The 23,324-nt window shown below is 44.9% G+C and overlaps 2 protein-coding genes across 4 annotated transcripts; one reads left to right on the forward strand and one right to left on the reverse strand.

Moving 5' to 3' along the window:
• Positions 1-436: 436 nt before the first annotated feature.
• On the reverse strand, positions 437-10,816 carry SLU7 (SLU7 homolog, splicing factor). Of its 3 annotated transcripts, none has more exons than XM_050311858.1 (16): positions 10,737-10,816; positions 10,173-10,350; positions 9,406-9,559; positions 9,115-9,195; positions 8,381-8,545; positions 8,170-8,235; positions 6,565-6,612; positions 5,940-6,071; positions 5,589-5,686; positions 4,165-4,232; positions 3,832-3,971; positions 3,146-3,307; positions 2,738-2,842; positions 2,484-2,558; positions 2,126-2,230; positions 437-1,175 (listed from the first exon to the last, which is right to left on the reverse strand). In XM_050311858.1, the coding sequence occupies exons 2-16, from the start codon at positions 10,334-10,336 to the stop codon at positions 996-998; spliced, it is 1,743 nt and encodes a 580-aa protein (XP_050167815.1). In that variant the 5' UTR covers positions 10,337-10,350; positions 10,737-10,816; the 3' UTR covers positions 437-995. The 3 variants fall into 3 exon arrangements, with proteins under 3 accessions (XP_050167815.1, XP_050167816.1, XP_050167817.1); XM_050311859.1 differs by having other exon boundaries at positions 10,775-10,793; XM_050311860.1 differs by lacking the exon at positions 6,565-6,612.
• A 144-nt stretch (positions 10,817-10,960) lies between these two features.
• Positions 10,961-14,381, forward strand: PTTG1 (PTTG1 regulator of sister chromatid separation, securin). Its single transcript, XM_050311863.1, has 6 exons — positions 10,961-10,991; positions 11,260-11,356; positions 11,623-11,942; positions 12,750-12,882; positions 13,354-13,503; positions 14,218-14,381. The coding sequence occupies exons 2-6, from the start codon at positions 11,287-11,289 to the stop codon at positions 14,331-14,333; spliced, it is 789 nt and encodes a 262-aa protein (XP_050167820.1). The 5' UTR covers positions 10,961-10,991; positions 11,260-11,286; the 3' UTR covers positions 14,334-14,381.
• The last annotated feature ends 8,943 nt before the right edge of the window (positions 14,382-23,324 follow it).

Consider the following 23,324-nt stretch of genomic DNA (forward strand, 5'->3'; position numbering starts at 1 on the left):
TTGTTAATTTTAAGAAAAGCCAGGATTAGAGAGTTTTCCCAGTCATACCATTAATATAACCACATTAAATGTGGTTATAAAAGCCATGTTTAATAAGACAATTTAAGCCATAACAGAAATAATTCCCAAATCCTTCCAACTCTAAAGTCAAGCTGTGCAGTTTTTTTACCCATTTCTTCAACTTTTGAAGGGGAAAACTCCCAGTTTAAGGACTGATATTGCAAACACAAAGCAGATGGTGCTTCACATTATCACGAGGTATTAGATTTGACACCTGCTATTACACCATCTAACAGGATACTGTTATCAACAGAAAACCAAAGAACATCTTTGCAACTGAAATTTGTATGGTAACATCTGCAGAAGCAGTCAGAATTTAAAAGCTCTCCAGTCAGCTTCTCCTAACCTCTTCATTAAAAAGGCTGGACAGCACATAAAAGTTTTATATTAATTTATTCCGAACTGTACAAAGCAATCAATTTTTACATTTCCAAAATACTTCCTACAAAGTGATCAAGGAAGAAACTATTCACTCTTTTAAAGCCATGAGACAGGCAACTCCCTTCACAAACAAGCTCTAGTAGTTGTATTGATTTTTGGTCAATAATTTTTGCTCTCTAAGTGATACCTGCTGACCATTTCCTCTGAGTGGGCAGTTTTACTGTATCATGACGTTATGCTTGTATTAGTTGGCCAAACCAACCTAGAATTTCAGTCAGCATCAAATCTTTTCTCCTCCAAGGATCTCCAGAGCAGGTGCATGTCCTTTATCTGCACATATGTTATACATGTGTATGTGCCCATGTATGGACATGTACACACATTGATAACATTGCTCTGAGCACTGGACTGCTTCTGTCTGCTGAAAGGAGTTTGCACAGACTTCTCTGGTGCCATTTCTGGCCCTTCAGACATGTGCAAGGGAAGCAGGTGTCTGGAGAGTTGTGAACAAGTATGGAAAAAAGCCTTTTGGGCTGGAATGATCTTCCCTGTGATTACTGTCCAAGGAAAGAGGCCATGGGGTCGTCAGGTCTCTGCCTTTTCATCCTGTAGGCTTCCATCTCCTCCTCTGTTGGCTCCCTGGCCTCAAACTGGCTGTTGTAGGGTCTCTTCCTCTCATCCAGCTGCATGATTTCTTTAACGTGGAGCAGACGAGCCTCTTCTGCATTCAGTGCCTGAAAGGAGAGCAAAGGAAAACAAAAATTCCACAAGGAAAGTTAAACAAAAAAACCCAGGGAGGGTTTGTCTTAGATGCTCACAGGATGGACAAGCAGCAGGCACAAGGCATAAGCAATGCACACCTGCCTGGCCCACCTACAGCACATTTCACTTAATGCTCATTTTTTGGTGATTAACAAACTGATGCTAAAATGCTATTTAGCAAACAAGACACTTTAATCTCTTTCCAAGTGTCAAGATCAAGTAAAAAACTCCTTGGATATACCTAAAATGTAATCATGCTCCAGCAAGTACAAAAGCAGGTGAGCAAGCATCTGATCTCAGGGATTTGTATTGTTTTTTGTATTCTGGTATAAGTTTGGGGGTTTTATTTTTAAATCCTTTGTATTATTGCTCCAACTACTACTGCTGCTCCTTGCTACTGAAGAGAAGAGCATTTGTGCAGTGCCTTGATTAACCATAGATTTAACTGGTGCTCCCCCTGGACACCCTGAGGCTGCTGTGCCCCTGGGAGAGCTGCTCAGCCAGCAGGCAGTGGATGGTTTGGGGCATGGGTTTACTGCCCCAGCTGTGAGACTGGCACCAAGCCTGGCATAAAAGGTGCTCAGTTAAGCCTTGACAGTGCCTTTGATCTCTCCACCTTTCTTCAGCACACAACTGCAATGTGTTTTAGAGATCTACAGCTGTAGGAAGTGCCTAGACATGAAGTGTTCTAAATCATCTAAACTATGTCTTTTAAAACTAAATATTTATTGAATGTTTTCCTGAGAAATGAGGAATGTACTTCAGAACATCTAACAGCATTTTAAATTTGCTTTAGCTCCAAATTAGCATCAAAGAACATCCCAAGGTATAGCACAGGAACTACATTATAGGCTTCATAGAACTGATGTAAAATACATGTCAAGTTCTTTTTGCCACAAAGCCACTGAAGAATATAGTGCACCTTTTTAAGTTTTTCTTGCTTCTTTTTCTCTTCACCCTCACTGTCTGAATTCGAGCTCTTCTTGTGCTTCTTCTTCTTCTTCTCTTTCTGTTTCTCTTGGTGGATCTGTAAGGTGGGAAACAAGTTCCTGTTAAGATGCAACTTGCCAACATTAATAATGTCCAAGCTACCAACTGCAGACTTCTATCAATGCTATTGGAGAGCTCAGTTTTCCATAGAGGTGATAATAATCTAATAATGCAGTCCAGTCATTTTCAGGCTCATTATGACTCTACATAATTTTGCAGTTATGCATATCTTTTCATCTCTTAAAATGCTGAGGCAAAATATGTCTTCCTGAGAATGGGAAGCATCCTACCTCCATCAGTGTTTTGGGTTTTGTCATGTGTTCTTCCTCCCCAGGCTGCTCTTCCAGTAAACTCGCTTCTGTGTTCTGCACAACAGACAAGAGCAGGGATGCCCGGTTACTCAGCACATTTGAAAGGGGAAGGCCAAAAAAAATCCCACAACCCCCCAAAAAACCAACCCTCCCAGAAAGTGAAACAGTCTGGACCTTAAGGAAGGAAGGTGAATGCTTTTCAGCTCTTCTCAAGTGACTGAGACAATACTCACAGCAATTTCTTTCCCAGCCTCTCCTGTGCAGTAGGAGTACTTGACAAAGGAGTGGCAGCACTTGTAGCCCCACTTGCCTTCTTTCCAGTATGAACCCCAAATGCACTGCAAGAGAACACACCACAGCAGTTCAGCCACCACGACACTCCTGCAGGAGGCTGCAATTTATTCAAAGTGAAAGGGAAACAGAGTAACTTCCCCTTTAGTTTAAGACTGCCTTGGAAACTCCTCAAATTCACATCACAATCATGACTACCTGAAATTCCTCCTTAACAGAAAAGGGAGAGTGTCACATTTGACAGGGGAGAAGTTTATCTGCTGTATTAATTATATTGTACTGTATCCTACTATACCTCCAATGGGAAGGTGTTTAACTTTTCTATAATTTTAACATAACTCAGGGCTTACTGTATGGTTGTTGATCTTCACATCCTCTTCATACTTAGAGCAAGCAATAGCTTTCTCTTGTCCTTTGATGACTGTTCCATGCCTGGAGTACTCCACATAATCCTCTGTTTGAGCTAACAGCAGCTCAGCTGGTGGGGCATCCAGGTGTTCTTGTCCTCCATACTAAAATGCAAATAGAAGTGACATAGAATAGAATAGGTTAAAAAACCCACCTTCTTTGTAGGTAAACAAACATTTCAAACATGGCACCTTCAGTACCTTGTGAAGAAGCCATAAGAGTGGATTTAAATCACTCAGTTTAATGAATATTTAAGACAGAAATACATCATCTCCTATGGCTACTGTGGTGTTCAGTTTTATGTGGTTGGTTTATTTATCTACAAGACTTCACCCAAAACTTGAGTCATGAAGAAATTCAGATTTCTTCCGTGGAGAAATTCTGACAGTTAAGGGAAGAGCTCCCAAAAATACAAAGAAATACCAACAGATCTTCAAAAGTTCCCATACTAAATAATAACATTAATCTAATTGATGATAGAGTATAAATATAAAAATATTTTTATAAGTCTGAGCTGCTGAGAACAGCTGATGCCCTTTCACATGTGATTAGTAACCTTGTTTATTCCCCAAGACCCAGACATCAAACTTGACAGGATTCTTATTAAATAAAATCAAATGCCTATTACCTTCTCTAGGATGCTTTCCTTCTGCTGTGCCTTGAAATCTTCTTTTTTCACTTTGAAGGATTTATAAAGGAGCTCTAACTTTGTAGGGTCTGCTTGAAGGTGAACTTCAGAGCCTTTGTCATAAGCTTCCCAAGCAAACACTGTGTACACAAGAGGTTACACTCAACATTTACTCTAAAACTTAACACATTCAAATTACATTCTTCAATTCTGAAGCAGTTTGGAAGAAGGCCTCAATCTAAAAAGATTTATTTCTCTTTTACAAGAAACCAGCAGTGTTAAGTGTTTTAAGTGCCCTTCCTTACAGAGCCCCCCAAAGCAGAGCCCACTTACACTGGGTCTGTGCCATGGAAATGGTGTCTCCAGTGTAGCGAACGAAGTTGTCACCGGCGTAACCAACTCTGCAGGAAGAGCAACAGGATTCTGAGCACTTGGAAGGTGATTCCCTCTTAAATACAATCACACAGCTTCAGCAGGGAAGGAAAAATTCTCTTTGTGCCCCAAGAGTTAAGAGTGGAGGGAGAAGTGGGTGCATCCAATTTGATACATGAAATGAAAGCCCTGCTCCCTGTGGAGCCATGGAAGAATCAGACAGCCCCCTGGAAAACCTGGTGTGTGTTCACAGGGAAACACAGGCCTGGAACTCTGTCTGGGATGCCAAGCACAAGTTAAACTCGGACCTAACTGCACAAAATACCCCTCAGTGGTGTGTGATATTCCAGCCCCACGGTTCTCAGCTCCTGGATCTGTGCCTCTCCAGCCCAGCCCGTGACCTTGGCTGAGTCAAAGGCTGGGAGCAGCTTTCCTGCTGCCTGTAGAGTGAGACATCTCTGCACAGCCTGGAACAGATGCACGGTGTGTCCATGACACACAGGCTGAAGATCCAATAATGTTAACAACTCCATTCCCCACTCTTCCATCTCCCCAAGGCCGCTCTGGAAAATTTACACTTGCAAAGCTGTGGCAGAAACAAAAGCCAAATTATGACCAGAGAGAGAAGCGAAAGCATCTGCATCTAAAAAGGAAGAATTGACCGGCACTGTTCTAGCTGGGGGCAAACAGAGGTGGAAAGAGCATTATTTGCTATCATTTAGGCACTGCCATTCTATTCCAGGCAGTGAGCTAATCCAATTACTGTGCTCTGAAGGCATGTTTTACTCACAGCTTGCCTGCTCTGAAGTTCACAGCACAGCACAGGTCAAGTGCCTGAGTGGGGTTCTAAGGGAGAGCCCTGTGTGCAGCCAAGAGCAGCATCTTTGACTGAACTGGCTAAACAGACAATGCCAAAGCTTTCAGATCTTCACTGTGCAGAATCCATTGCTACAGGAGGAGATCTTACTCCTAATGCAAACATTTAGTTAGGTACCACAGACACTCCATGTTAGTCTCCAGTCCTGAATGTCTCCCAACAAACATAAGATAAAGTTTAAGATTTAATTACTGAAATAATGTATATAAACATCATTAGTGTTCACAGGCATCACCTCTGGATGCAGCAGTGTTCTAGTCCCTGTACAGATTATCCACATATCCCTTGAGATTAAGGGTCAGTATTACAAAAATACCACTTTTATATACTAAAACAAAAGGTGCTCCTAAATAAAACAAGTTTTTTTCCATGCTTACTACTGCTTCTATACATAACTGACCAGAGATTAATTAGTAAAAGGACATACAGATAAAAGAAAATATATAACTATTAATCTCATTTTTAGGAGTTTTGTTGGATACACAAGAATGACCCTGTTTTAACTTACTCATCTGGATTCTTGCCTGTGTTGGCATATGGGTTCTCCCTCATTGCCCTCGTTTTGGGATCATAATAAGCAGAGTTTGGATCTAGATTCCTCAAGTACTGGGGAAAAAAACAACATACAACATATTTAATATGCACGATTTGACAAGAACTCGAGTTACTCCTTTATCCCCCAGTTTAGACATTTTAAAAGTTCTATCCATGTAAAAGGATGACCTTGATCAAGTCATAACATGAGCATGAACAGAACTGAAAACAGACCTTAACCCCAAGACACGAAGTCCTCAATAAGTGAGTGCACAACAGATTGAGAGGAGCTCCTGTGAACATTTGTAAAGAGCTCTTTACTCACTTTGGCAATATCTTCTCGAATACGCAGATTGCGAACTGTGATACGTCTTTTAGAGTCAAAGTTCTGCCCAGGCATATCAATGTCATCTGCATATTTATCTTCATCTTCATCTTCACTGTTATGATCTCTTTCCTGAGGAGAGATGGGAAACTTCTAAGTCATTCACTCCAGAGACCAGCCTGAGAATCTGATTCTAGTGGTTTGCTTACAATTCTGCAATCCCTGTAGTTACAAGCCCGCACAGTTCACCAGGGGTTAAAGTGTGGTGTCAGGCTAACCTAACACTCACACTGCTCAGAAATACTCCTGGTGAAGGATTTCCACTTCCTCACGTGGGAACAGTTACCAATACACAACTGTGACGATATTAAGAAAACAGGTATCTTGGGCAAAACACACCACATTAAAAACTAGTTCTGTGCTTGCATCTCTAAGGTCTGACAAGACACAGGAATTAAAATAAAAACCCCTCTAAGAAATCCAGCAACCTCTGCCTGAAAGAACAGGCAGCCAGTGGCATGGACATGCATTTAAACCCTTATGCCACCCTCGTTTCACTGTTTCACTATCTACAGGTCCTTCCTTCTGCCCAGGAGCGATGCAATTGGGTAATCAATCATCTTACTGTCTGTGAATTGGGTTCCTCTTCTCCCCACTGGTGTCTTGGGGAGTTCTGCAGCAAACAAAGAGCACATCAGCAGAGAAGACAAGATAGTGGAGAGAGGAAAGATGGCAGGGATTCAAAGGGCAATCAAAGCAGAGCTTGGTGCTGGATACAAAATACAATTCACCAGTGGCACAAAATGCAGAAAGATGCTACATAATGTTCTAGGAAAGAGCTCTTCACTGTCTCTATGACACACAGGTGTTGGAGGCCTTTTCACTGCATCCCCAACATTTCCCATCCTTTCATGAAGAGCACATTCTAGAAGCGTTGCTGTTATTTAGAGCTTGCTATGCCTTTGAACACTGATGGATTAGACTAAAATATTTCATATTATGCTAATATAACCAAGTTTCAACTCTGAAAGCTTAAAAAATAATCAAGAGGATATGTATTCAAGGATTTAGTTAGGATTTACAGGAATACTAAAAGCATGAATCGGAAGGCACAACTGAAGCTGGACAGAGATAGCCTGACTTTATTTTTTTAACCTGCTTAGCCTCCAACTTGAAAATACTTGCAGGGGTGAAGATGGAAACAACTGTGAGCCCTGGAACACTGACCAACAATCTGGCCAGTGCTGACTATGCAAATCAGCCCCAGTCCTCTCCTTCAGAGACAGTTCTGAAGTTTCAAACAAACTTTTTTTCCTACAGCTTCTTTTTTTTTCAGGTGATGCCTAAAGATTTTTAGGCATTTTGTAGATTTTAATATAGCTGCATAAGTTGCTTTCACTTAAGACAGTTACTAAAGTGTTTTCTCCTGGTTTGTGCTACTTTCCAATGAATTTCTGTTTAACAATCTTTCCAAGGAAAGAGATTTTAGCAAGGATATCCTGTTTGGGATGTGCACCTGGACCAGAATAATCAGATATATTGTAATCAAAACAAGATAGAGGGCCAGAAGCGCTCTCTATTTTTGCCATTTTAAAAAGTTAAAATATAATCAGAAATATCTTTTAAAATTAGAATTTTGTATCAAAGAGAGCACTATAATCTAGGAGGAGCTGCAGAAATTAGTGGAAGATGCAAACTCTGCAGTTATAAGCCAGAGGGAAATACATTTGCTCAGCCTTCAAAGAACCAGAGACATTGCAAACAGCAACAGCTGAAGAAGAAACAAGCTGGTTTAAGACAAAGAAAATGCCTTACTATTCCAATTTCTACTATGCATTACCAAACAAATGCATAATCACGTAACAGTCATTACCTCAACATTAATCAGGTCTTAACAGTCTTTAAACACAAAAAGAGCATTTCAGTACAGGAAAAAAATGAGTACATGGAAAACAAGTTCTTCTGACCCAAAGTCCCTTGTAATTCATTTTAGCAGGAATAATTATCACACTGAATTTTAGCCCAAAAGGGGAAAACAAAGCAATTCTCATTGGAAAGATGCTTCAAATTCTTCCATATGACACAGAGTGCCAGGAAAATCTTTCAATTACTGGAGGGCATAAAACCTAACAGCAGACCCTGAACAGAGTAAAAGTGTCAGAAAGCAGAAGTAATCTGTTGTGCATTTATTCTGCTTTAACAAAAATAAATGAGGTTTTAGTTCACTTACCACTTGCTCCAGCTTCCCTGATGCCAACTCCTCCTGAAGCTTCTGTGCTTTCAGGGTGCGTTTGGCCTGGAGAGCAAGAAAATGCATTTGTTTGTGTATTTCTGTTCAGCAGAGGTTTAACATTGACAGTGCTCATTAGCAGTGTTCCTCCTCCCAGCCCAGCCAGGACAAACAGCCAACCCTTCCCCAGGAAATCCCAGCCCCTACGTACCAAATCAACCTTGGAATACTCCTCCACAATCTTCATGTGCTCCTCAGGGTTATAGCCATTCCAGCGATCCCGCTTCCCGTCGTAGTCAAACATCAGCTGGGGCTGCACGTGCTCATCTGGGGCAATGTTCATCCCTGTGTACTTTGCTCCAACTTTCCTGGGCCTCTAAAAGAGAAAAAGATGGTTCCATCAGCCCATCAGACTAAAATATGTTACTCACTCAGATATCCGTTTAAAAATCATATCAATCAAGCTCCTCTAAAGCCAGTTAAATGCAGCACTGGAATGGTAAACAAAGGCAAGTAGTTCTGCATTTTAGTGTAGCACAACTAACTCCAGACCCCATCAGTTTTTAATTCTATTTTCCACAATTAAGAAAGCAATCAGAACAGCTTCTAGGTGGCTTCTGGCTGACATGACCCAGAAAGACAAGCACAGCAGCACTTGAGTTAATGCACATTAACATGACTAATTAAACATTTTTACTTATTACTGCAGACCTCATTACAAACAGAACTCACCAACAACACCCCAAGTAGCATCACTTTTCCCCTCCATTTTTCCCACAACACAATTTCTTTAGAAGTTTCCAATCTCAACGCTCACAGCCATTTTCAGCATGGCTTTTCCAAAGCCAGTATTTTTTGTCTGACCTACAGCCGGCTGTTTTCCACTAGGAGGAGCATTCCCATGGTTTCCAAAGCCATTAAGCCACGGACAGAAGTGCAGTTTACCTCCATGCAGTCCTTCTTCTTGTGTGTCAGGGCCCCACAGTTCTCACAGGCTCCTTTTCGGTACCTCGTGGCCACAGAGTTCTGGGCAGGGGCACAAAGGGCAGAGTTACACAAACCTGGGCAAGAGGCACCCAGTGACACCCCAGGTGTGACCCACCCGTGTTCTGATCCCCCCCAAACACTGCAATCTGCCTGCTGAGAGAGGGTTCCCAGCTCCTGCCCCCCTCAGTCCCACACAACCATCAACCACTTCCTCCTGCAACCAAAGCAAATCTTTGTGTTTGTTCATACCTCCTGAACTCCTCGCTTGTACCAGTCTCCAGAGGAGTTGTACTGTTTCTGCTTCTCTGGCTGAGGTCTCTGATGCTTTAGAGTGGGCCTCTTAGAAGGATCTATGTACCAGGGCACTGAGGAGATGTACTGGGGAATATGAGGATTGATATCCCTGTAAAAGATGTTGTGTCACAAACACGTGGCAAGGGGAGAGACCCCACAGCAACTCAGCCTAACAAATAACTCCCACACTGAAGTTCAGAGCTTTAGGAGGGAAAATAAAACTATGAACTTGGCAGAGTGCGTTGCAAAATAAACTTGATAACAGAGACTTTCACTGAGATTTTATTGCTACCTAATTCACCTCAACTCCTGACTCCAAAGCAAGTGGCTTACTCTGTGAAATGTTACCGAGCACAAAAATAGCAACATTTGTCTTCTCGGAAGCAACAAGCCCTGTAGAAACAAGAGAGGGGGAACAGCTCGGGTACACAGGGAAGCTCCCCTTACTCACATTGAAAACACAACCTGTAAGTAGCTGCACAAATGGGACTTGTAGCAGAACTGTCAATAGCTCACAGTAGGTAAATCCTGAACCTGCATTTTTTGGGAGAGTATCTGTCTCCTGGAATGCTAAAAGAAAATCTACAAAGTCCCAACTATTTCCTTCTGCAGTGACTCACGCAGAAACCCCGTCACCCTCCTGACTGCTGTGTAACCTCACCAGGAAAAAAAGGCACTTCGAAGCAGCAGCTTTAGAACAGCCCAGCTCTAACAAAACTCACTTTCCCTCTTCATCCACCTCGGCAGGCGCATTCCCGAGTTTCCTCTGTTCTTCTAACTCCTTCTTTTTCCTCCAGTCTTCCCTCGTCATCTTCTTCGGTTCCTCCAGGCTCACGTCGCTCGCCCCCCCCGCAGGGGCGGCGTTCGCCACAGCCCCCGATGCCATCTCGGCTCCGTCCCCTGCAAGAGAGGGTGATCAGGCATTGGAACGGCCTGCCCAGAGAGGTGGTGGATTCACCATCCCTGGAAGTTTTTAAAAAGAGATTGGACATGGCCCTTAGTGCCGTGATATAGTAATTAGAGTTGGATCAGGGGTTGGACTTAGAGGTCTTTTCCAACACAATCTATTCTATGATTCTATGATTCTAAGAGGGAATGAGGGAAGGCAGTGAGGGAAGGCAAGGAGGGAACCAGCGCCGGGCCCAGGCCGCGACCGGCCGGGAGCGCACTGTGGGCCGCCCTACCCCTGATTCGCTCCTTCATCCCGCTCCTAGTGTTCTACCCCACCCCTTTATCCCCATCCCAGTGTTCTACCCCGCTCCTTTATCCCCATCCCGTTGTTTTACCTCAGTATTTTATCCCGACACCGCTCCCTTGTTTTTACCTGCCAGGCCGCGCCACCGCCCCACAATGCCCCGCGGCCCCCGCCCCCTCACTGCCGGGGCGGGGCCTCCCCCCTTCGTGCCCGCCCCCCTCACGCCGTGAGCCAATGGGCTGCCGCGAGTCGGTCGAACCGGCCAATGGGCGGCGCGGCGCCACTTTAAAAGCGGCGCTGTGAGGGCGAGGGTCCCTCAGAACGCTGAGGGGGTCGATGTGTGCAGGTCAGGACATATCGGGACACAACGAGGGCGAACGGGATTGTCAGGGGGCTGGTGGGACACGGTGGGGCTGTCCGGGGGTCGGCAGAACCCCTCGGGACACGGCGGGGGCGAGCGGGGCTGTCCGGGCGGGGCCGCCGGGCCCGGCGGCCCCGCCCGGACAGCCCCGCTCGCCCCCGCCGTGTCCCGAGGTGAAACCTCCGCTGTGGTGGAAGAAATAACAAAAATTATTGTTTCTTCTTTTTTTTTTCCCTGCACGAACTTTTTCCAGAGAGGCCTCGTCGTCGTCAAGCTGACGATGGCAGCTGTGGTCTCTGTTGGGGAAGCTGTTGCTCCTGAGGGCCAGCTGATTATCTCTCCGCGGTCCTGTGAGTATTATGCTGCCCTGTGTTTTGTTATTCACTGTTTTCAATGGGTTTTTTATTCGTGTATCTGTTTGCCTAACAAACTCTTCTAAGCTCACCAGTTACCATAAAAATTAAGATACCTGGGCTTTTGCCATAGGTGTGGCTTATGAGCTATAAACGATGAACAAAGATTTCTATGGCAAGAAGTTTTCCAGCACTTACTGAAGCTTTAGGGTTGATATGGTGCTAAAGTTTGCTTCTTTTTTTTTTACTTTCTACCACTCCAGCAAAAGGAAAGAGTGCACACTCTGGAGGAGTAGTTTGCACTCCACTTCATAAAAAAGCATTTTCAGCTGCAGCCATGACTTGCTCTAGGAGAAAGGCTCTTGGTAACAAAGCAATCACTACATCTGGAGCCGTGTATCGCTCTGGGGGAAAGGCTCTGGGTAAAAAGGTGTACACTGTACCTGAAGGCACACATCACCCTCCGAGAAGGGCTCTGGGAAAGGTGAATACAGCTACGGGAGTCATGAGCAAGATGCCTGAGGTAAAGCAGGAAAATCAACCTGAGATAAAGCAGGAAAACCAGCCTGGCACTGCAGTCAAAGTGAGTACAACACTTCTGCTGCAGGAGGGGAGAGAGGAATGGGTAGCTGGTTGTGGCTTAACCCTGGCAGATTAAACACCACACAGCTGCTCCCTCACTTTCCTTCAGTGGGATGGGTGAGAGACCTGGACAGGTGAAAGTGAGAACTCATGGGCTGAGATTAACACAACTTAATAAATAAAATCTCAGAGGAAAACATAAGCAGCTGAGTGATGCCTGGCAGTCCCTGAGCAGTGACAGCCTTGGCACACTTGCCTGTTTTCATTGCTGAGCATGCTGCTGTGCCATGTGGAGATGTCCCTCTGCGCTCCTGGGGTCAGCTGTGCACCCCCAGCCTCCTTGCTGGGGGGTTGTGAGAGGCAGAAGAGGCCTGGGCTCTGTAAATGCTGCTCAGCAACAGCTCCAGCAGCTCTGTGTGTTGATGCTGTTCTCAGCCTTGATCCAAAACATGGTCTCATATCAACTACAAGGAAGAAAAATAACTATTCCAGCCAGAGTAGTTCACCTACATAGATGGCTCTGGGGGAAAGAGTCTCAATTAATGCCTTATTCACATGTTAAGTACTGACAGTTTGATATGAGCTTAAACGTTGCAGTGCAGTCACTTGTTGCCACCGTATGTAGTACTGCACTGCATAAACTCTGCTGAAACATTTGCCCATCTGCAGCTTGTTTGTGTTGAAGCTGTAGCGTAGGCCTGCTCGAGGGCTGCATGGCAGGTGTGCTTGTCTGTAGACCTGAACAGCTCAGGAGAGCCACTATAAACATCATACAGTAGCACAAATAATGTGTCTTCCTTTCTTTAAGACTGATGAAAAGACTGAATTAGGCAGCTGTACTTCAAAGTCTGACAAAGGTTTGGCAGAGTGTAAAGAAGATTGTGCTGAGTCTGAAGAAGATTGGCCAGAAGTAGAAAACATGTTTCATTTTGATCCTCAAGGTAAGAACTCTTGGTGTAATTATTAAAATGAACAATAAAGCTTCCATGAGTGCTGGCACTGTTGTAAGACTTTTGTTCAAGCTATTGTGGCACACAAAGCCAGCACTGCATTTCTCCTGAGTCTTTCTGAAACATAAGGGTGCTTCCTTTCTCAGTCCTTCAAAGTGTGTCCTTAAAGTTTTCTTCACGGGGACGTGAGTGTGTGAAAACTGCTGTGGCAGAGACTTGGGTGTTGGTGAAACATGTGCTGTGCTTGCTGAAGTCACCAAAAGCTTCTGCTCTGTGTTAGCAGTTACCTTATGCAATTGAGTCTTTTGGTAAGTGTCAGTGTAGGGAATGTCCTGGACAACTAAGGTGTAACTGCAAATAAATACCCCTTCTGTTGTGTTAGATTGCTTCCTATTTAATCCAGTCCAGGAGAATTTGCAGCTTCCCAGGCTACTGCACACTTACTCAGTCTTTTTCAAACAGACTTTGATAACTTCGATGTTCCTGAGGAGTGCAAACTGAGCAATCTGGACCTGCGTGGTGTTCCCCTCATGGTATTCCCAAGGACATATCACAGACGTGTAGAGGAAACGCCAACCCCTCTCCTCACTCCAGAGTTGTCATTTACATCCAGTAAGTGGGAACTTGGCATGCTTTTCAGTACACACAGTGCTCCTCAGGGCTTTGGGAGGGAAGGCAGTTGTCTCCAGCAGTGAGTTGCTGTTGCTGTACCAGAGCAGTGCACCAGCATCACACAGCTCTGGTGTAGTCAAGCTGAGTGGAACTGCTCAGCCCTGCTGGTACAGGCAGTGGTCTCAGTGATGTTGCTGACTCATGGCACCACACAGCTGCTTCCTTGCTCCCCTGCTGCGGGACGGGGAAGAGAATTGGAAGAGAAAATGTGAAAAGACTCATGGGTTTGAGACAAAAGCAGTTTTAACTAAAGCAAAGGCCATGCATCAAGCAAAGCAAACCAAGGAATTCATTCACTACTTCCCATCAGCAGGCAGGTGTTCAGCATCCCCAGGACAGCAGGGCTCCATCACATGTGATGGTGGCTTGGGAAGACAAATGCTCTAACTCCAGATAGCACTCCTTCCTTCTTCCCCAGCTTTAGATGCTGAGCATGATGCCATGGGAAGAAAATTAACTCTGTCTCAGTGGAAAGCAGCACACTGAGCAGTCTCTTATGGTGCTTTGCAAACTATCAGCTAGGTGGGATGGGTTCATGCTGTAAAACAGCACTTCCCTTGGTCATTCAGGAGGTTTATGCTGAGCTACTGGGAGCTGACTTGTGTTAGTGTACATTGAGTTTGAGACACTGATTTGATTTATTTCTAACTTCAGGCTTGCTGCAAGCGAATGCTGACTTCATTGCTAGCCTGGAAAAACTACACTTCCCCGAGCTGCCACCATTTCCAGCTGACTTTTATGAGGAGCAGGAATGTTGTAATGGGTTTTAAATTTCATGTAGTTCTGTATTTCAATAAAAGCTAATCTAACATGCACGATACCAGACTTGCTCACTTTCAGTGTGCTCCAGGTGTGAGCAGTGCTTTAGAGGAGGTGTCTGACCAGCAATCAGAGCAGAGCATGGGTAAGCTGGTAAGCAGCACTAATACACTGTTGTGAACTGCATCCAGGAGCTGGTACCTGCTGGTCAGACTACATGGCTGGGATAGGCTGAGGTCCACCTGACCTCACTTTGCATAACCTGGTTCTTTAAAACACATGCAAGGGTTTAAACCAGTGTAGTGTAAATCAAGCACTGGAGCTGGTGTTCTTCCAGCATTTTGCATTTGAACTTGTTTGCTCTCCCCAGTGGTTGTCTAAGGTGGTGATTGCTGGGTTTTCATGCAGCTATAGACTAGTTTTAATTGTCACAGCACTGTGTGGCTCCAGTGGCTGGGAGCTGTTTTGAAACTTCAAAGAATTCACAGAAATATCAAACGAAACAGATAAAAGATACAGGTAAAGGAAATTCTGTATAGAGACTTCAGGGTTTGGCTGATCCTTAACTGCATTTTAAGAGTTTTTGATTCTTGACTTGTCTGCCTTTACTGAGATCAAAGTTGATGGGTACAGTCTACCAGACACAGGAGTTAAGCAACAGTCACTATAAAAGAAAGGGACAAAATGCATCTTTGTCTCTATCAGTTTTAACAAGTTGGGAGAAAACAGTTCAGGCTTATTTTGACATAGAAGTGCCTGTAACCAAGACAGTGAAGTGGCTGCACAGTGCCCTCATGTGGCCTCTGGTTAGGCAGCCAGTGGTTTGCTGCTTTACAGGACGTTATCAGAAACAGCAGAGGGGCAAGGGCCTTTTCTAGTGCTGGAACTCAGGCAGTTCTGTCTGTCCTTCTCCACGTTTTTTCTTCCTTTGGAACTAGCATCCTAGTCTTCTGATTAATACAGAGAGTAAAATGTGACTTGTCTTCCTCATAGCTTCAACAGTATGCTGGAGAGAGAGACCAGCATGTTCAAACCCGATGCACTCACCATGGAACAGCTCATTCTTTAAGCATTTTACCCTGTTTAGGAACCTGCCAAAGCTGGTGGGGATTCGTTGACAATGTAGGGTCTCAGTGCCTGTGTGATGTCCAGGCTCAAGGTCTGAGTGTTTTTTCTGGTACTGCAACCAGGAATGCAGTGTTTTTCTTTTCTGATGGGCAATACTGTCAGATATCTAAAGTATCACTTCCAAAGCTGCCTGTGTGACTTTGTACCCAGGTTCTATTTTTAGATGTAATTTGTGTGCCTGGAGGTACCCCAGGGCCTCTTTAGTGCCCTCAGAACTCCTGGCACAGTGCTGTGGGGCTCTGGTGGCACTGCTGCCCTGTGGCTCCTGGGTTTGCTCCACATGAATTCTCTGTCAAGCACCTGTTTCTAGGCAAGCAGCCCGAGTCTCCTGTGTGCCCAAGCTCGGATGCTGCTTGGCCTCCTTGCTCTGTGCAGCCTGCTGGGAGTTCTCAGAGCAGAGTCTTCTCCTGTGGGGTGTGGGCAGAGGGGGATGGCAGCCAGAGGAGGAGGTGTGGGCATTTTATTTCCAGTAACACTCAGATGAGTGTGTGAGAGGCCAGGGGTCGGATTTCATGATGCTCCAGGGGATTTGTACTCCTGCTCCCAGCTAAGCTGCTCTGGAGGACTCTTTTCAGCTGCTCCTGAGCAGAACTGAGCAGGAGGCTTTGTTGTGCCTGGGCAGGGAGGGGAGGGGATGAGCTGGTGCCTTGGGGGTTATGCAGCTGCTACGAGGAGGAAGAAGAGGGGTTAGAAGACAGTCCTCTGGATGGATAAACCTCCCTCTGGGCTGTGGATGGAGAAGGAGGGTCCCTTTTCCTCTGTTCCTGACTCTGCTCTCAGGCTCATTCACTCAGGTTCTGGATGTTGGGTCTGCCTTTGTCTGGGTGTCTGCAGTGCAAGGGGTTGCTCTTTGCTGTCCCTCTTGCTCAGGGCTGACTCACTTCCTGCCTTTGTAACTCCTTTGAAACCTTCCTGTTTTCTGCCTTCTGACTGCAAAGCATCCAGTGAAGCCATTTCTGAAGCCGGTGACACTCACTGTACCGTGCTGCCTGGGACCACTTTGCAGCACTTCTGACAAGGCAGCAGTGGATTTCCTTTACCCATGGAAATGCTGCATTCAGGGCAGGGAGCACCATCTGTCACCAGGGCAGGGTGCAGGCAAGCCCAGGGCTTGTCCTGGGCAGCAGAGGGGAGGGAGGCCAGGGTGCAGTTGTGGCAGCAGACCTCTGGCTGTGCTGTGGTCTGTGGCATCTGTGCTGTACCAGCTCTCACAGTCTTGCCTTCACAGATGTCACAGCAAAATAATTAAGAGAATGATAAACCTGAGTAGAACAACTCTGGTAGGGTTTTAAGGCACTAGGACAGACACTCCGGCTGTTGTGGGGGACACTGAGCAAAGCTGTGGGGGCTGTGGGCAGTTCTGGCAATACCCCAGCCCTCTGTGCAACTGTGGAGCAAAATTCTTCCTTCAGGAAAAGAAATACGTGCATGGATGTGCACCCACGTACACAAAGAGACTCTTGGGGGGAAGGTGAATGCCTCTGCATGAATCTCTGCAGGCATTTCCTCCTGGGAACATTTCCCAGTTTAGAGAAGCATGTCCTGGAGCGTGGCTGCAGCTCTCCTGTCTTAGTGTGTCCCTCCCTCCCTTGTGAGCTTGTCCACGAGCAGAGCTCTGGCTTCTGGAGGCTGCACAGGTCATCAGGAGTGCACAGAAGAGCTGTTTCTACCACCCCCTCTGCACCCTGCTGCCTCAGCATGCCCACCAGCTCTCCAATGCTTGCATAAGAGGTAGGAGCACTGTGTCCTAATTTATATGCCCATCAGAGTGGGCTGTGAAATGGCTAATCAAATCCTACCTGGCTTGTGATATGACCATGACTTCTGTAAATGTGCAAAGTGGTCTATGAAAGGTGCATGATTTATGAACTGTTTCCTTGGTTTCCTTCTTTGTCAGCCTATTCTCTTTTCAATCAGTTTTACTGCTTATTAAAGCAATGAGACAGAAATCAGAGGGAGAGCTCATAAAATTTGTGAGTCAATTCAGCTGAAAGAAATCAGACAAGTAGATGCCCAAAAGCAAAAAATATATATATATATATCTTTGTATAAGGCTCTGTGTCACAGAAATAGACCCACAGAACTCAGCTTTCAAGAGAAATCAAGTGAAAGTTTACTTTTAACAGTATTGAGGCAGAAATTTCAATTTCTTCAGAAGTAATTTGGATTCCTCTGTAGTTTTGAATGGGACTAAGCACCAGCTCCTCTTGGAATTCATAACTCAGGGTGTTATCTCACTGTCTGTTACAAAGAAATACTTTCAGCAGGGATGAAAGACTGATGAAATCATGCAAGAAATGACCATATGTCTACTCTGCTTTCTGAAGGCTCTGTTTCTATGAAAGGGTTTTTATATGCAGGACCTGATTTATCTCTGCCTGCATGAAAAGATTTGAACTGGTTGGGGACAGGTCTCCCTTCTGGGAGCATCTTCCCCAGCGAAGGAAGGAGGCCAGCCCTTTCTCTTGCTGCAGAATGCAGTGAACAGCAGTAAACAGAGAGAGAGGCTGGGGCTGCCTGGTGGTGTGATTTAGTGATTTAGTGTGATCACCTGGGCTGTGATTTAGTGCCCTCAGAAAGCACTGTGTGACCTCACACTGTTTCTGGCAGTGCTGCACTCAGGGCTGTAGTGGCATCTTGCTTGGCTTGTCACACGTGCCAGCTTTGCTGGAGAAGACCATGGGATGAGTGGGCACCAGAGTTCCAAGCAGTCCCTCTCTCAGAACAACCTGCCTCAAGTCAATGGTGAACAGCATCGGGGTGGAGTAAGCAATCCGTGCTGCTGCTTCTGCTGTGTTATTTGTTTGGGGATAAATAAAGGCGTTTAATTAGCCAGGCATGTAATTCCACACCTTTTTAATAAGCTGAATGCATGCTCTGAGCATCTTGATGCAGGTATGGAGAAGTAGATTTGTTTATGCCAGTATTAATCAGTCACACAATTTTGGATACCTGAGATGTTAGACTGCAAGTCTAATCTCTTCTCCATTTAGGTCTTGCTTTTTATTTAGACTTTAAAACTGTATTCAAATGAGGTTTTGACCGAAACTGAATCAGTATGTACTTGAAAGCTGAAGAGCTTATCAGGCAGCTGATAATGTTTTCAGGGTTTCCCCAGATGAGACCGCGGGCTGTACACACAGGAAGCCCAAGTATCGAGCACCTGACCAGAGCTTCCTCCTGCACAACGGGGGTTTCTCTCACTCTGCTCCTCAGCTCTGGGTGCAGGGCCTGAGCCTTGAAACCTTAAGGACAGAGAGTGCCCAGATGTCCCAGCTGGGTCTCCAGTAAGGTGGATGGAGCCCTTCGTGTCAGCCCCGCTCTCAGGGTCAGCACAGCAGTTCTCACCTCCCCCTGGCAGTGCCTGCCTGGCTCTTCACCAGCCGGGGAACCAGAACGGGACTTTCCAGAGCCACCAACCTGTGAGATGGAATGACCCCCTATGCAAATGAGGTTTGATTCCCTCCCCTTTATAAAGTGAAAATGTTTTTGAGGGGCAGTCAGATGCTGCTGAACGTGGGTGTCCGAGGTGGTTCCCTTGGCAGTGCCTATGTCCCTGTCTGTCTGTCTGTCCTGTCTGTCTTTCCATTGCAGAGAACAAAGCCGAGCGATGGAAAACAGAAAACGAGAAACCAAACCTGTGGTGACTGAAGAGCAGGAAGGAAAATGAAAAAGCTGAAGAGTGGGAAAAAGATAAAATAAAATGAATTTTGGGGATTCCACTGTGAGTAAGAGCTGAGAAAAATGTAAGCGGATTTATTAGGTGCTTATCTTCTGCCTGAGAGCCAGTATGCTGTGTGTGCTTGAAAGGTAAATTGTACATTAAAGATTGAATCAAAATGCCAAATTCTTCCTCAATTCCTCCCATTTTAATTCAGAGGAACTCTTTCAGCTCTGATGTTTTGTAAACAGCAACATAAACAAGATGGTGTTTGAAATAACTTTGAGTGATATTTATGCTAAAGCAATGAGAAATTTGGAATTACTTTTAAATACTGTTGTATAAATACTGTGTTGTATCTGCACATTTTCTAGTGCTTCTCTTCACCAGGCAGGATTTTTTTTCTCTTGTTATTCCAATGTTGTTGTGATTTTATTCCAAATCCAATGGAATTCAGAAATAAGGGGTGGGGGTAACATTATATGCATTAATATTTTCCTTGTGTTATGATTTATGTATATTCATTTTTTTCTTTAAATCTATATCTTAACCCACTTGAATAACAACTATTTAAACAGGGAGAGGATATGAGTTAATTGAAGTATGGATCTTTCTCTGTCCATCCAACGCCAGTGATTTTGAAAGGGCAGTGTTTGATTGCAGCTAAGGGGTCTGACTGGCTAGACCTGCTTTTCTATCACATCGATCCTTCACTCTTTTGAAGATGGTTTATCTGTTTTTTTTTTTTCTTCTATGTGCTCTGAGCTTATCTAAGAACCCCCAAATTTGGTTTACAGCACGGAAAAAGGGATGGAGGAATCTCCACTCTTTTCTGTGGTGGAGTTTCCAACGGGAATTCCCTGCTGGGTTAAAAAGGTGCAGGGAGGGTCTCTGGAGGCTGCAGGGTGACCTCCAGCACCTGTGGGCACAGGGATCAGGTTCCCTGGCCAGGGGAGGCAGTGCCCTGGTTTGGGACAGCCCTGCCTTCAGGCAGGTGGGTCCTGTCCTTTGTGCTCAGCGTTAGTCAGCTGGGGTGGAACTGCTGGTTGGTTTACTGGAAAAATTTGTTGCTGAGATTAGAAAGAGTGGGGAGAGGTGGAGTTCCACAGGCTTTCAACTTCTCAGTTCTCACTGCCCTTGTCAGCACACTGAAAATTGGCTTTCCAGCTCCCCTGCTCCATCTGGGCACTGTTAGTGCAGCTGTTACTGCAGTTGTGTCAGTGTGCAAAATGTGGTTTGGGCTGTTTGCATTCTCCTGCACTGTCCCATCCTGTCAGCTGGAAATATATTATAACAAAAAAAAAGATGGAGGCCATAAAAGTTCGTATTTTTCAATAGATAAAACTTGCTGAAATTGCCTCCAGGGCTGTGACTTTTAATGGCTGAGTATAAATGAAACGATATTGTTACTATGCAGTAAATATATGCTATAGTGATTGCTAAAACTAATTCTTAGTATTAGAGGTCTTTATTATTATTGCTGATGGCCAGAACGTTTTAAAAATGTGAAATAACTTTCCATTATTTCATTATTAGTGTTTTAACTATCTGCAATGTATATAGATGGGTGATGGTGTAAATGTTGTCTTTCTTAGTGATTTATGCCTGGTATTTAATTTGCCATGTATTTTTTCTCAAATTTAGTGAAAAAAGATGCAGAAATAATCAGTAAGTTTTAGGTCAAAAAAAATGAAATGGAATATGCAATCATTTTTATCTTTCATGAAGGAAAATGGTCTGTTGCACAAAGTACTGTGTTGGAAAATATGATTAAAATGGAGACAAGAGAACTGAACCTCAAGATAAGCAGAGTGGAATAATTCTACAGCAGAGGAAATTGAATCTTTGTTATTTGTGACATAGACATTGGCACTAGAAATGTAACTATGGCTTGAAATTAAAAACGCGACCAGAAAATAACTGGGAGCTTCAGAAAGCATTTTGGGAACAAATGCACTTGCTTCTGGCAAGCCCAAAATACATGCTTGGGCTGATCTGATTCATCATGAGATGGGGTTTTTTTCATATACAAATTAACTATTCCGAATTATTTTTATCTTTTTTTTCTCTTTTAATCTTTTCTTTCTGGTGTGGGGACAGTGAGAGTGTCTGTGTAGTTGCAGGGCTGAAGGCATTATGGACCTGATGCCTTTGTCATCCATGGCTGCTGGACGATGGATGTGCCAGGGCGAGCAGCTGGCCCAGCTGGGGATGTGGGGACACTTCCTATGGGAACATTCACGACATGTGGGAAAGAGGGAAGTCAAAGAAATGGGAGGCTTTTAAACAGAGGAGACCAGAAAGGTCAAGTAAGGATTTTAAAGCTGATTATTCTGGGTTTTAAAGGTTGAGCTGTGGGTTCCCCACGCTGAGCAGAGGTCTCCTCTCTGGGCAGTGCCCAGGCAGGGGTGAGGCTGAGCTGCAGCTCTGCTGGCAGGGCTGTCCTGGATGGGACACGAGCTGTGACCCTACAGGGGAGCTGTGACCCTACAGGGGAGCTGTGACCTTGCAGGGGAGCTGTGACCCTACAGGGGGTGAGGCTGAGCTGTCCTGGGATGGGACATGAGCTGTGATCCTACAGGGGGTGAGGCTGAGCTGCAGCTCTGCTGGCAGGGCTGTCCTGGATGGGACACGAGCTGTGACCCTACAGGGGAGCTGTGACCCTACAGGGGAGCTGTGACCCTATAGGGGAGGTGTGACCCTATAGGGGAGGTGTGACCCTACAGGGGGTGAGGCTGGGCTGTCCTGGGATGGGACATGAGCTGTGACCCTACAGGGGGTGAGGCTGAGCTGCAGCTCTGCTGGCAGGGCTGTCCTGGATGGGACATGAGCTGTGACCCTACAGGGGGTGAGGCTGAGCTGCAGCTCTGCTGGCAGGGCTGTCCTGGGATGGGACACGAGCTGTGACCCTACAGGGGGTGAGGCTGAGCTGCAGCTCTGCTGGCAGGGCTGTCCTGGGATGGGACACGAGCGGTGCCAGCCAGCAGAATCCCCGCTGCCTGCAGAGCCCACGGCCCACGTGTGAAACCCTCAGCCCTACCCCCGTTCAACCTGAAAGCTCCTGCGGAGTCTGAGTGTTTGGCTGCCTCTGGTGTCACTGTGGTCCTTTCTGGCAGTGAGTTTTCCTCCTTTTTTTAAATCTCAAAATCTCTAGAATAACTTCATTTTGCCCTCTTGTTTCAGCTAACCAGGTGTAGCTGAGATATGTATTTTTTCCATGAGCTGTGGGGAAAATCTATCTAACTAAATAAGGGTGAAGAAGATATTTTATGCTGCTAATGAATTGTGACGATATTTATATGTTATTTCAAGCTCCCCACTGGTGTTAATTAATTACCACCCACGATGAGCTCATTTGGATAGTATCTGGATTTCATGTGAAGCTGCAGTAGGTCATTGATTGGCTAAAAAGCATTAGAATGCCACCCTTTGGCTATATGTTCAGACAAATGTAGATATATTAAAAAGAAAGGTTGTAATGGCAACACAGAGAATAAAAGTAGGGGATGATAAGGAAAATGCAGAGAATTTACACATTGCATTAAGTTCATGGCTTTAGGATCTACATGTTCTTTTCCTGTTAAACATATTTAATTCAAAAGAAGAATAAGGAAGCATAGTCTGCAGGCAGTTAACATTACCTAATCACTCTGAAAAGGTTTGCCTTTCAGTGTAGCAGTAAAACTTTATATGGTGGTTGTCTATTAAGTGTCTTTCCTGTAGGAATAGTTAACTCTGGTGTAATAAGACTCCAAGCTATGAGGTGCTGAGGGACCTTGCTGAAATAGGAAAAAATAATGTTTTTTTAAGAAGTAGATTTATGGCCTCTTGAAAAGACTTCCCTCCTCACTGCTCTTGCAAAGGCAGAACAATATAATTTCATGGGCTGTCTTCTTGTTTGCAAATGCATGAATTTAATCCTTGAGTAAATGAGTTCTCAGAGGGAGGGAATGACACTGGAATGACACTGAAAGGATAGAGAATGTCACACGTGGAGCTGATAAAGAGTCAAAGCAGAACATGGCTGAAACTCACCTATCTGAAATTCTGAAATTCTGCTACACTCCTTGGCCATTCATTTCTTTTTTTGGTACTGGGCATTCTGCTCTGTGTTAGGGCACATTCTGTCTGTGTGTGTGGCCACTTCCCATGTCAAAATATAAACCAGTCTATTTTTTAAAATACACGTCCTGGAGCCATTATTCTGCATCTG

The sequence above is a fragment of the Myiozetetes cayanensis genome, unplaced genomic scaffold (assembly GCF_022539395.1).
Source record: "Myiozetetes cayanensis isolate MyiCay16 unplaced genomic scaffold, myiCay2020 scf17, whole genome shotgun sequence".
In the NCBI taxonomy this organism is placed as follows: Eukaryota; Metazoa; Chordata; class Aves; order Passeriformes; family Tyrannidae; genus Myiozetetes; species Myiozetetes cayanensis.

Excerpts from the sequence above, each read along its gene's own strand:
- PTTG1 (XM_050311863.1), top strand. The coding sequence starts at position 11,287 with ATGGCAGCTGTGGTCTCTGTTGGGGAAGCTGTTGCTCCTGAGGGCCAG. Across the intron at positions 11,357-11,622 it reads GATTATCTCTCCGCGGTCCT|CAAAAGGAAAGAGTGCACAC; the intron begins GTGAGTATTATG and ends CTACCACTCCAG. Across the intron at positions 12,883-13,353 it reads GTTTCATTTTGATCCTCAAG|ACTTTGATAACTTCGATGTT; the intron begins GTAAGAACTCTT and ends TTTTTCAAACAG.
- SLU7 (XM_050311858.1), bottom strand. The coding sequence starts at position 10,336 with ATGGCATCGGGGGCTGTGGCGAACGCCGCCCCTGCGGGGGGGGCGAGC. Across the intron at positions 6,072-6,564 it reads AGGAACCCAATTCACAGACA|GAAAGAGATCATAACAGTGA; the intron begins GTAAGATGATTG and ends ATCTCTCCTCAG. Across the intron at positions 5,687-5,939 it reads TTCGAGAAGATATTGCCAAA|TACTTGAGGAATCTAGATCC; the intron begins GTGAGTAAAGAG and ends TTTTTTCCCCAG.